Source organism: Hyaena hyaena, unplaced genomic scaffold (genome assembly GCF_003009895.1).
Source record: "Hyaena hyaena isolate Hyena2069 unplaced genomic scaffold, ASM300989v1 scaffold_104, whole genome shotgun sequence".
NCBI lineage: Eukaryota > Metazoa > Chordata > Mammalia > Carnivora > Hyaenidae > Hyaena > Hyaena hyaena.
The window spans coordinates 3460437-3474544 of NW_024080736.1; the positions used below are offsets into that span (position 1 = coordinate 3460437).

At 32.9% G+C, this 14108-nt stretch overlaps 2 protein-coding genes across 6 annotated transcripts in view; one reads left to right on the forward strand and one right to left on the reverse strand.

The window, feature by feature from the left end:
• TANC2 (tetratricopeptide repeat, ankyrin repeat and coiled-coil containing 2) overlaps positions 1-14108 on the reverse strand; it is a 374283-nt gene that overhangs the window by 294974 nt on the left and 65201 nt on the right. For all 5 annotated transcript variants that reach the window (XM_039235906.1, XM_039235904.1, XM_039235903.1 and 2 more), the window contains exon 2: positions 11276-11369. In XM_039235906.1, coding sequence (XP_039091837.1) covers positions 11276-11342 — 67 coding nt within the window. In that variant the 5' untranslated portion in view covers positions 11343-11369. The remainder of the gene's footprint in view (positions 1-11275; positions 11370-14108) is intronic.
• LOC120234181 (enhancer of rudimentary homolog) lies at positions 3239-3540 on the forward strand. The gene is given in 2 exon segments (XM_039235907.1): positions 3239-3293; positions 3296-3540. Coding segments are annotated over 2 exon segments (300 nt in total).

Here is a 14108-nt window from a genome sequence, read left to right on the forward strand (position 1 = left end):
ATTACTCAGGTTCAAAGGAAAATCAACAATTATGAACCATGTTAACAGTTAATAATGAGAATATTATATATAAAAGTTCATGGAATAGGGTAAAAGCTGTATCAGGAATATTCATCATGTAAACAAGAAAAACTAAAATGAATAAATCAAAGAGTTGCAAATTTGGAAATAAAGCTAATAAAAAAGGTAAGCCTGAAAGCTAAGAGTTAGTAAATATGAAAATAGTATTAGGAAAAGCTAAATTAATTTTAGATGACTATTATATATATAACTTTATGTACATTTTAAAATATCAATGAAATGGACAATTTCTTGGGAAAATAACAGACTACCCAAATTACCTAAAGGAAACCTAAATCTATGAATGACAATAAAACAGAAAATACTGTCCAAACTACCAATAAAAAACTTCAGGAAACCTAGGTCAGCCATTTTTATGTATGAGTTCTACTAAACTTACAAGGAATAAACAATTTATATGATACATAAAGCACAGTGAAAGGTGTAAACCATGACAATTCACCTTGTGACGTTAGCACAACTCTAAAACAACTCTGCAAAAAGGGGATGAAAAAAAGGGGGAATAAATAGATGTGAAAACATAAGTGTGAGTGTATATGTCTATCTGATGAGAAGTGTTCCTCGTTTAATTACTAAACTGCTACAAATACCAGAAATATAAACAAAACCAGTCAAATCAAACTTGTTTCAAAATGCAATTTTAAGGTTCTTGCCACTTTTTTCATTCTCTAGCCGCATTAATTTTTATAGCTCACTGCTGTCTACTGCCAAATAAGAATCCTTATTCTCTTTTATATGATCACATTCTGTCGTTTCCTCTAATGACTTTTCACCTTAAATTCCATGATAACCTATCTTAACTGGCAAGGACAAATGAATTTCATAAGTATCTCAACAGCCAACCACAAATTGGAAAACTTGATGGGCAGAAAAACAGAAAAGGAAATACTGTACTAGAGAAAAAAACATGACAGGTTTGGGTGATACTACAAAAAGATTTTGTAGCTCTAAAGTAAGTAAGCAGAATCCTTTCCTCATATTAAATGGGAGTGTGGGTTTTTTTCTTATGTTTGTTTATTTTTGAAGGAGAGACAGAATGTGAGCGGGAAAGGGGCAAGCAGAGAGGAAGACAGATATCTGAAGTAGGATCTAGGCTCTGAGCTGTCAGCTGGAACTCAGGAACTGTGAGATCATGACCTGAGCTGAAGTCAGGAGCTTAACCAACTGAGCCACCTAAGTGTCACAGGAGTGTATTTTTTAACCAAATTTTGTTAGAACAAGTTACAGAAAAGGTAAAAACCCTTAAAAAGCATATGTTGTAATTTCATGGTTTATTAGTGAAATAAAACATACTGTTCCCAGAAGGGAAAAAGTATTTTTACAATATAATTATATTTGCATTAAATACTATTATATGTAGTTCTTTACAATTTATTATGAACAATAATTATTCAAAGAGCAATGAAGATTTTAATTAACTTTAATGGCCCATAGACGCCTCCCCCACCCGCCAAGAAAAAACAAAAAAGAAAAAGGAAAAAAACCCACCAGTAACAAATGCTTCTAATAAAGTACCTTATTTTTACAGATAATGTCACTTTTGCTCATGGGGGTATTTAAAAAGAATTTAACTCAAATTCAAGCAACCAGTACCCTACCTGGTACTTAGTAAAATGTGATAAATTGGACTTCATAAATATTAAAAACTGTTGCTCTACAGAAGACCTTGTTAAAGGGGTAAAAAGACAATCAACAGACCGGGAGAAAATGTTGGCAAACCACATTATCTAACAAAGGCTAGAATATATAAAGAACTCTCAAATCTCAATACACACACCAACCAAAATAATCTAATTAGAAGACAGTGAAAAGATATGAGGAGATATTTCACCAAAGAAATACAAATAGCAAATAAGCACTTGAAAAGATGCTCAGTACCATTAGCCAGTATTGAAATGCAAGTTAAAAGCATGAGATACCATTACACACCTATCAAAATAGCTAAAATAAAAATAGTGACAACAAATGCTAGCAAGGATGAGGAGAAACCAGATCACTTAAACAATGCTAGCAGGCATGTAAAATGGAACAGTCATTCTGGCAAAGACTTGGCACTTTCTTTAGAAACTAAACATGCAACTAAAGTATGTTCTGACTCTACCCTCTAGACATTTATACAAAATAAATGAAAACATACGTTCACAAAAAACCCTGTATGAAAGCAATTCCACTCCTAGAAATATCCCCCCCCCACAATTTAAAACAGAAACTTGGTTGTATCACAATGTTCAAAGTATCATTATTCACAATAGTGAGGAAAAAAAAAAAGAAAAAAACCCAAGTGTCTATTCACAGATGAATGGACAAACAAAATGACATATACATAAAAGAAATATTATTCAGTTATAAAAAGGAATGAAGTTCTGATACATGCTACAACACAAATGAACCCAGACAACATTATGTTAGACGAAATAAGCTAGACAAAGAAGGGCAAAATAGTATGATTGTACTATGTAAAAAACCTAAAAAGGCAAATTCAGAGAGACAGAAAGTAGATTAGAGGGTACCAGGAGCTAGAGGGGGAGGGAAATGGGGAGTTATTGCTAAATGACATTGGCATTTGTGTTTGAGATAATGAAAAATTAGGAGCTGACAAAGTTTTGGGCAGATGGTGATAATGGCTGTACAACACTGTGAATATAATTAATGCCACTGAGTTGAACAATTAAACATGGTTAAAATGGGGAATTTGTTATATATATTTTACTACAATAAAAAACTTCACAAAATCAGTCCATGGCCTGTGACACCAGGGCAACACCTAGCAAAAGAGACCATTTCAATATTCAACAGCACAGAATCTCCGACAGAAAACAATTCCTACCTGAGACAAGCTCATAAACAAACTTTACAAAACACATGAGGAAATAACCCACCAGGAACAAGTCATAAAACAGAAAACAATAGCCCCCCAAGCATTTAATACGATGACACAAGAAAACATAAAAATTTAACACCTTTATTGTATCTCTAGCTCAGGTCTCAATCAAGGGCAGATTCTGAGTGTTTGAAAATGTAGAAGGTATCCCTCAGTCATAATGGCAGTTTGTCCCACAATGCATTGGGCAGTTTCAAAAAATGAAAGTAGCACCTGCAGCTAAGCTCGAGCGCGGTGGCAGTGTGGGCAGCGGCTGCAGCGAGGGAGTTTGGTGCAATGTCTTGCACCATTTTGATGGTGCAGTCTACCAAGAGGCCAGAAGGCAGAACTTACACTATTAATCTGTGAATGAGTGCACGGAAGGCGTCTGTAAAATGAATGAATCTGAAGAGAAGAGAAGGAATCCCAACAGCCCCTCTATCACGTATGATATCAGTCAGTTGTTTGATTTTGTCGATGATCCGGCAGACCTCAGCTGCCTTGTTTACCAAGCTGATACCCACACATACCAGCCATATAACAAAGACTGGATTAAAGAGAAGATCTATGTGCTCCTTCCTCAGCAGGCCGGGAAATAGTTGAGTTGGAAGCAGTAGGGGAATAGGAGTGGGCTTGGAACACAAGTGTGTACAATGTGCTATAGTGGAAGCTTTGTGTTACAGGAATCCTGTTTCCATTTTGGTATCCCTAGCCAGGACTGAATGTATTAGATAAAATGTGAGGATCTTGTTCAATCTGAAACCCCCAGGGCCCCCTTTCTCCCTCCTCTCCCCCCTTTTTTGTACTTAAACATTTTTATGATAATTTAGATGGAAGTTGTTTGTCAGTTAATGTTGGTTCCAATTCTTCAAACTGTTCATATCTTCTTTATAACATTCACTATACTAATCCTTCTTCAGGGGGGTAGGGGTGGTGACAGTTAAATGTCTTCAAGATAAAGTCTTAGTGAAAAATGAATAAATGTTCTTTAGCTATTAAAAAAAAAAATGAAGGTCAGAGCAATAGTGCTCTGACCTTAGTAATATGCCATGGTTTTCCTTGCTCTCTGTCCTGGACACATCTAGTCATGTTTAACTACGTGAACAGATAAAGTTAGCTCTAGTGCCTTATAAGTCACACCCCCACCAAAATCAACTATTCTTTTTCATCCTCAGTTATTCTCATTCATTCTTCCACAGAACTTAATTATTTTAACCAATTAAAAATGAAGCTGTTGCTGTCCTTGAATGAAACTGCAGTAAATTTAAGTGTAAATCAAATAAAAGGATTGTCTTTCCATTTGTCCAACTCTTACAGACTTCAGTGAGATTCCCTGTCAAGTTTATCCCTGAGAATATGATAGTTATCATTGTGAATGTAAATTTTTAATTTACATTTCTAATCAGTAAATACTGGTAGAGCTAAAAGTGTCAACCACCTGCCAAATTATTTTATTTCTAGTAGATATTTACTGGATTCTCTAGGGTTTTCAATTCATTTAAAAATAAAGATGACACTGTCTTTTCTTTTCCAATCTAATTATTTTACTTTCTTGTCTTTATTGTATACTAGAATTTCTAAACAATTGTGAAAAAGAGTGGTAATAGGAGGAATCATGACCATGTTTCTATTTTAATAAAAGTGGCTGCTGTATTTCTTTGTTCAGTATGATGTTTAGTTTTGGATTTGGTGACTAGCCTTTATTATACTTAAAGTAGCTTTTTTTCTATTTGATGTTTTTAGAGTCTGTTCAGTTTTATAAAATGCTATTTCAGAATATGTTACAATGTTGTTTTAAAAAAATTTTTTTTCTAAGTTAAAAACCTGTTGATTTTCTGATATATAAACATCTTTTCATTCCTGGCATAAATTCTACTTGTTGTAGGACATAATTAGCAATTATTTATATTTAAATATAAGTTTTACTTACTTACTTAGGCTCACTTTTCTTTCTATACCTCCTGCCTTCTTCACATTTATTTTTTACTTTGCTGGGAGATAGCCTCAAGTTTTGTTCTCCCAACAGCTACGTTACACTAGGGTACTATGCTTTCTGAGTTCTCAAATATGTGAAATTAGCAGTTACTTTTCCTGTTCATACTTGAATGATGGTTTACCATTACAATGATGTAATGATACCAAGTAATGACATTAACATCTATCAAAGAAGTATATTTTAACCTTAACTATTTACTTGCATGTTTAAAATAATAAGACAAAAGTTAAAAAAATATATAAAGATAACTTTTAATTTTTTAATATTTATTTTTGAGAGAGAGAGAGAGAGAAAGACAGAGGGGGGAGGGGCAGGGAGAGAGGGAGACACAGAATCTGAAGCAGGCTCCAGGCTCAGAGCTGTCAGCATAGAGCCCGACGTGGGGCTCAAACTCACAGACTGTGAGATCATGACATGAGCTGAAGTCAGAAATTAACCCAGGTGCCCCTAAACATATAACTTTTAAAAGACACAGAAACACATATATTTCCTTTATAACTCATAATTTAAATGATTCACACAATTGTTTTTTTTCATAAAACCTAAGGAGCATCTAGTCCTACACGTATCAAGAATAATTTTTACATGAAAATTTTGAAATAAGTTATAAAATTCAAAACTGGTATTTACATGTGCTTAGGGAAAAAACATTGCCTGAGAAAATTCATTTGTTATTTTTGGGTATAAAATTTATTTCTGTAAAGTATTTATATAGTGGCCTACAAAAAGTGCAGATCAGCAATTTAAAGAACACATTACAACAGACAATTTCCCTTTATTACAAGTTCTTTTTAAATGAATATTAAGTTAGTTTCCTAAAACAAAACAAATAATTATGCTTATGAGAAAACTTACCTTATTAATCTTAAATATAAGCTAGGAGCAAAAGTTAATATAAAGAATAAAGTCCACCCAATCATTCATTAACTGTTAAAGAAAAAAAGTAATAATGAAAACACTAATGGTGTCATTCCACAGGCATTCTTTTTTTAAAATACAAAATTTATTCTTGCTTTAGAATTTCCTGCCTTGAAGTATGTTTGAAAAAAAGCCATGCTGCTTCTCTACAAATATGCTTCTTATCATACAGAATACAAAGCACTATTTTTATAACTACTCTAACTTATAACTACACTAAATTATATACATTTTACATGAAAAAAACATGGAGAAAAATAAGTAGGAAAGACCTCCCAAAATCATTATTGATATAATTAAATACCTAGTAAATTAAAAGGAATTAGCTTTAATACTACAGTAGAACCTTGACACGTATGAATTTAATAATATCTCTGCTAGAGTAGTACTGACTCTGAAGCCTAAGATATAATAATTTTCCTAAAGTGCAAATATGATGCCTACCTTTAATCATAATTGTATGTATACATAAGTCACTTATGTGGCACTAAGGTCAAAAAGTCTATTCACAACTGCATCCTAATGTGGCTTTATTGATTTCCACTAGTATCTTATAAGAAGTAATAGTTGTTAAGTGATAGAAAATGCTAGTGCTGGTATCTAAAGTAAATGAGTGAAGGTATCTAAGAAAATCATGGTTCTAGGCCAGAAAATAAATTTGGGATAAACCATTTCTTTAGGTGTCAAATTTAGAAACAGTTTGGATCTCTGACCTCTATGAGAGTGTGTGTGTGTGTGTGTGTGTGCGCGCGCGCGCGCACGCGCACGATTAAAAAATTACCAGTGGAATGATGCCAATTATTATTTGTCTTCTGCCAAACTCAAACATAACTAAATGTAATGTAGTTCTCTGGATTGGAATCTGAAGCATAATGAGGACATTAATGGAAAAAGTAATGAAATCCAAATAAAGATCTGGAGTTTAGTAAACAGTAGTGTACTAATGTTGGCTTCTTAGTTCAGACAAATGGACCTTGATAATATAAGATGTAATAACAGGTAAAAGTAGGTAAGCAGTATCTGATAATTATCTGTACTATCTTTACAACTTTTCTTTAAATCCAAATTTAACCCAAAATAAAATGCTTACTTCAAAAAGTAAAACAAAATAACTAGACACACGAAGAAATGAAATAACATTCGTAAAAACCAAAAGAAAGAGACAAAAGAAACAGAGACATTTAGTTATCAGACACAGATTTTACTATATTTAGGGAGATAAGAGACAAGACTGAGAATGCTGACAAAGAACTGAAAACTATAAAAAGAATCAAATGGAGTCTACTTGCTGACTGTTTTTTACATTGAAAGGGGGAAAATCAGCATCCATATAGTAGAAAAACCTGGAGAGCATGTTTTTTACATTGAAAGGGGGAAAATCAGCATCCATATAGTAGAAAACCTGGAGAGCACCTTGATTTGGTGATCGATATCACTAATGAGAGACAGATGTGTGCTTCCAGCTGTGATACTCCAAGAAGAAAAAACATACATTTAAGTAACATTCAGATCACAGATACATACCCTGAGTCTAGTCATTTAAAAACAAAAATCAAACACAAAATAAAGGGCATTCTGTGTATCTTTAAAAAGAGAGCCTTTATGCTTCAAAAATGTCAAAAAAGGCTGAATATTTAAAATTAAATGAGAATAAAAAGGCATGACAAGTAATGCAATGCCTTATCCTGATTCGATCTCAGAAATAAAGGAAATTACTGGGCAAACTGACAAAATGTGGAAAATAAATGGTAGATTAGATCAAAAGTATTATATCAATGTTAAACTGAGATTGATAACTATACTGTGGTTATGTAAAAGAACCTCCTTTCCTTAAAAAATTCACACTAAAAATTTTAAAGAGTAAAGGGCCATAATGTATTAAGTTACTCTCAAGTGATTTTTTAAAAGTAAGTGGGAGAGAAAGGATAGAATTGGGGAGAGAGGGAGACAGAACATGTATGTACATATATAGAGAGAATGATAAAACAAATCAGTGTTAAGTTAGTAATTCATGAATCTGTGGACGGATATGTGGAGTTCTTTGTACTATTGTTGCATCCTTTCAGTAAACTTAAAATTATTTCAAAAAAATTTTCAATTGGCAAATGGAACTTCTAGGACTGAAATACACAAAAAACTAAAATTAAGAACTAAATACATTTAATAGCAGCTTAACATACCACTGAAGAGTGAATTAGTGAACTGTAAGATACATCAAAAGAAAATATCCTACATAAAGCATATAGAGAAAAAGGACAGAAAGATTTTAAGAAACATAAACGATATGCATGTGGTCTACCAAATGCATAACCATAGTCCTAAAAGCAAAGGAAAGAGTGAAAATGAGGGGAGAAAAAAATCTCAAGAGATAATGGATAATAGCTTTCCAAAACTGATGAAAGACAACAGCCACAAATTCAAGAAACATTATAAACATAAATAGAAGATGAACAAAGATGGAAGAAGGTATTGTGCTAAGTAAAAAGTCAGAGAAAGACAAATACTGTCTTTGGTATTTGCTATGTGGAATCTAAAAAACAAAATCAACCAACTAACCAACCAACCAAATAGAAACAAACTTGTAAATACAAAGGGAGGAGGTTTGGGGATGGATGAAAAAGGTAAAGGAGATTAAGAGGTACATACTCTCAGTTATAAATAAGGCATGGAAAGGAAAAGTACAGTATAGGGAATACAGTCAAGAATATTGTAATAATGCTGTATGGAAACAGATGGTGACTACACTTACCATAGTCCAATCACTATGTTGTATACCTGAAACTGACGCAACATTGTATCTCAACTATACTTTAATAATAAAAAAAGGAAACCACTTCTAGGCACATCACTGTAAATCTAGATAACTAAAAACGAGGATAAAAAGATCACCTTTAAAGAGGCAGCAATTAAAACTAAGAGTTGACTTCTCATCAGAAATAATTCAAGAATCCAGAAAACAATGAACTCTATTTGAAAGTGCTGAAAGACACTGCCAATCTAGAACACTACTCCCAGCAAGAATATCCTGCAAACATCAAGGCAAAATAAAGACATTTCCACATAAACAAAAGCAAAGTAAATTTGCCACATGAAGGAAATAATAAAGGGTCTTCTCCAGACAAAAGGAATGGTGACCCCATCTAGAAGAAGTGAGGGATGAAGGAAGGAATGAGAATCAATTAAATGATCAAATATATAGGTAAACCTAAATAATGGCAACTACATAAAACAACTATAATGTCTTGCAGAGTTTAAAATACATATAGGTGAAAAGAATCTAAGGCTCTTGCATTGTCTAAGAAGAAAGTAAAAATACCATTTGACATCAAACTTTGATCAATGTTTTAATCTTTAAGGTAACCATTGAAAGAAGTACAGGAATATGTAACGTCTAAATCAAAAGGAAAAGATATGGAATAATAAAAGGAAGAGATTTGATCAATCTAAAATAAACAAAGAAAGGAGAAAGAATGCAGAACAGGCAGGACAAATAGAAAACACATTTTATGTTATATTTAAACCCAAATATATCATTGGTTGAATTAATGTGAATTAACCAATATCTCCCTTAAGAGAAAAACTTGTCTGAATAAATTTAAAAAAAGAAAGCTCAACTATATACTACTAGCAGTAAAACCATACAGAAATGTTGAAAGTAAAAGAATAAATTCATAGTCTGCAAGCACTGTAATCAAGAGAAAACTAGGATAGCTACAGTAATATGAGACAAAGTCAACTTTCAAACAAAAGACATTATTAGAAATAAAGAGGACATTTAATTATGGTAAAACAAATTCACCAGGAAGATGGAGCAATTCTAAATTTCAGTGTGTCTAATAAGATAGGTTCCAAATATATAAAGCAAAAACTGTCAGGAACCAGAAGGAGAAACAGACAATACCGCAATCATAGTGTGAGATTTAATCATATCTTTCTCAGTAAATAATTTCTTTAAAATAAATCAGAGTATAAAATATTTGAATACCACCATTAACAAAACTGGCCTACACTAGACCCAACAACTGTAGAATCCATATTATTTTCGGATGCATCCACAATATTCACCAAAAATTGACCATGAGCTGAGGTGTAAGGCAAATCTCAACAAATACCAAAAAAAAAATAGGGGCATCTCCATGGCTCAGTTGGCTAAACATCTGACTTCGGCTCAGGTCATGATCTCAACAGTGCCTATGTCTGAGCCCAGCGTCAGGCTCTATGCTGACAGCTCAGAGCCTGGAGCCTGTCTCAGATTGTAGGTTTCCCTCTCTCTGCTCCTCCCCTGTTCATGCTCTTTCTCTCTCAAAAATAAACAAACAGTAAAAAAAATTTTTTTAATAAAAAATATGTATCAAAAAATAAAATAATACAAGAGAACTGTTATCATGGAACCTGCGTTAATAATAAGAAAACCAGGAAAGCACCAACTATTTAGAAATTAACAATTACACTTTAAATACCTACGGGTCAAGAAGAAATCACAATGAGAGTTAAAAAAAATTTTTAAGTGTATAATAATGAACATACCATCAATGTAAACTTATAAACTGCAGAAAAATTAGAAAATCGATAAGACTGAAAGAATAAATATCTACAACCCATTAACAGAAAACATTTAGTACATTTCTCATCAACATTTCTCAAAAAAAAGTATATATACAAGTTTGTTTTTACCTTAAAAGTTTAAGAATTATCTGTTATTCTTAAAATAACCTTTATGAACTTTATTTTAATGATTATAAAAATCTAAATTTATATTTCACTTTCTGTACAACCCTTTGAGTAAAGTTCCTATTTTTACAGTCTCACTCCTCAAAAGGTGCCTAGGACTGAAATAATGTCACATGTTAATTCAAAAAATAAATTTAGGTCTAGAAAGTGTTTAAAAAGTGGTACACAGATGCATTACTCCCTCATATATTAGAAATAAATATGTTTCGTCCACAAACTCTTTTACCTGATTGGTCCTGGTAAGTATTTAGGTGTTCCTACATCTTAATTAAGAGTGGCAGCCTTACGGCACCTGGGTGATTGTGTTAAGCATCTGACTCTTGATTTCAGCTCAGGTCATGATCTCACAGTTTGTGAGTTTGAGCCCTGCGTTGGGCTCCATGTTGACAGTGCAGGGCCTGCTTGGGATTCTCTCTCTCTCTCTCTCTCTCTCTCTCTCTCTCTCTCTCTCTCTCCCCCTCTCCCTCTCCCTCTCTCTGCTCCTCCCCAGCTCATACTCTCTCAAAATAATTAAACAAACCTTAAAAATTTTTTCAAAAAAGAGTATGGTAGCCTAAAGAAATGTAAACTTCCTTTTTTTAATTGACCATTTAATAAATAAATAAATAAAGTTGTAGCTCAATTCAGATCCCTCAAAGAACTTTCCTTTCTAAAATAGCACACAGAATAAATGTAGAATGGTCACTTACCACTTGACCTGTTTTTACGACTTGATTTCCCTCCAGTAAGAAGCATCTTGAGACTATTCCGAAACATGGTTGTGCTATTCTAGTACTCACAAAACTGTAAAAGATAATATGGGAAAATGTTAGAAACCTGGATTTTCTATTCAAAACACTATTAATAATTAATCTTAAATGCACTATAAGGAATTAACTATGTCTAAATATATAGTACAGAAATTTTAATGGTATGAGAAAAACATTTAGTTAACTTAACTAAACATTTAAGTATTTCCTTAAAAGTACACTGTAATACTTTGAGTACCATAAAAGATAAAGGTAGATATCACTGAGAGCACACAGAAGTAGAAGAAAGAATTAGGTAGCTATACAGTCTACCCTTTCACTTGACTCTGTTTCTTGGACAATTTTCCCATATGCCCAACACACACACACTCTCAAACTTTAAGAGCCTAGAAACTTAACAGCAGTCCATATTCTCCACTGATCAAGGCAGAATTCCACCTCAAAGACCACTAATAAGTTAGTGTCTTATCCTCTTTATGCCCCACTTCTATCAAAGGAAAATTCTTCCAGTTGTGCTTTAGATTTTATCCTCTCACCTCCTCAAGGATTTTTAGCCAAAACTCATCTTCCTTTTCTTTCTCACACAGCATTAATTCTTTTTCTTTGAATCATTCTAATCATAACATAAACATGTTAGTATGTCCTAACCAAAAACAAAAAGCAAACCTCTCTCTTTATTCCCACATGATCCAATTATTGCTCCTATATCCTTACTCTTCATTGCAAAATTTCCAAAGTGTTGTTAGTACTTGGTGCCTCCAGCAGATTGAACAGAATAAACTTGAACTAAAACAGATGTTCCAAAAAATATCGAAACCAAAGCAGTGAGAAATAAAAGTTGAAAAAAGTAAAAGAGAAAATAGAGGCCTACGGAATCCACTGAAAGCTTCTACCACACATATGACTGAAATCCCGGAAGAAAAGAGAGAGAATATAAGACAGAAAGCAGTATCTGAAATGATAACAACCAAGAACTTTCTAACATTAGTGACAGACATAAATTCACATCTTTAAAGACCTAGAGGAAAAAATAGATTTAAATAAGCAACAATAAGGGTGTCTGGGAGGTTCAGCTAGTTAAGCATCCAACTCTTGATTTCAGCTCAGGTCATGATCTCATGGTTCATGACACTGAGACCCTTGTTGGATTCTGTGTTGAAAGCTCTGAGCCTGACTGGGATTCTCTCTCTCCTTTTCTCTCCATCCCTTTCCCACTTGCACTCTCTCTCTCAAAATAAACTTTAAAAATAAATAAATAGTAAGCAACAATCAACAGACTGAGAAATAACTTTAGACAGAAATTATGAATGGCAGAAGACAATGGAATCACTTCTGAAAAATTCTGAAAGAGGGGCATGGGTGGCTCAGTCAGTTGAGCATCTGGCTCTTGATTTTGGCTCAGATCATGATCTCATAGTTTCATGAGTCTGAACCCCACAATGGGCCCTGTGCTGACAGCTCAAAGCCTGCTTGGGATTCTCCCCCTCTCCCTCTCTCTCTCTCTCTCTCTCTCTCTGCCCCTCACCTGCTCACACACACAGTCTCTCTCTCAAAGTAAATAAATAAACTTTTTTAAAAAATTCAGAAAGAAAATAGGTGTCAATCAAGAAATCTATTCACAGTTTAAAAATGTTTGAAAAATGAAAACGAAATAAAAGTAATAACAAACAAGAATGGATCAGTAAAAGAAATACTAAAAATGAATTCTTCCAATAGAAGGAAAATGATACTAGGAAAAAACAGAAATGCAAAAAGAGCCATAAAAAAAGGTAAATGTTGGCAAACATGAACAATGATCATGAACAATGACATAAAAATAATTATATTACTAGCTTGTTAAGTTTAAAATTTAAAAATGCATGAAAACAATTTTTAAAAGTTGGAACTGGAGTAAATGGAGTTAAAGTTTCTAAGATATCTGCATTATGCAGGAAGTGGCAGAAGTAATAATCTACATCATACTGCAATAACTCAAAATTCATGTGTTAATTTCTAGGATAGCCATTAAAAGCTAACTGAGGTGAGAAAAAGAATAATTAAAATATTTCATTGAACTAAAGAAGGTAAGAAGAGAAAAGGCACAGTGCACATCATTAAAATACAAATAGTAAAATAATAGCTTTAAACTCAAATTATAGTTATTATGTTAAATATTCACTCTACTATAAGACTATTTATGGTCACAGAAAGATTAAATATAAGGTAATAGGAAAAAGTGTACTATCTAAAAAAAAATTAAAAGGAAGCTGTCATAGCTATGCCAATATCAGAAAAGGTCAACTTAAGACAATAAGCACTACTAAAAACAAAGCTTAACTATATATAAAGCCAAAAAAAAAGTTCAAAAAACAAGACTAATAGATGATACAGACAAATCCATAATCATGTGAGAGATTAACACACCTCTGTCAATCACTACAAGATCAAGTAGGTGAAAAAAATTTTTTTCACTAAGATACAGAAGATTTGAACTATATGACTAACCAACCAGACTTAATATAATAGCACATTCTTCCAAATAAAAACAGAATATAGACTATACACAATACACATACCAAAATGGACCACATGCTGAATCATAAAGCAAGTCTCATCAAATTTCCAAGGACTGAAATCTCTGAGAGAGATTCTCTGACTACAAGGCAATTAAGCTAGAAGTGAATAATTTTTAAAAGTTGAGAAACTCCCCTACTGCTTGAAAATTAAGTGACATACTTCTAAATTCCCCATGAGTCAAGAAAATAAAAGTATATAAATCATTTAATTTAATTGT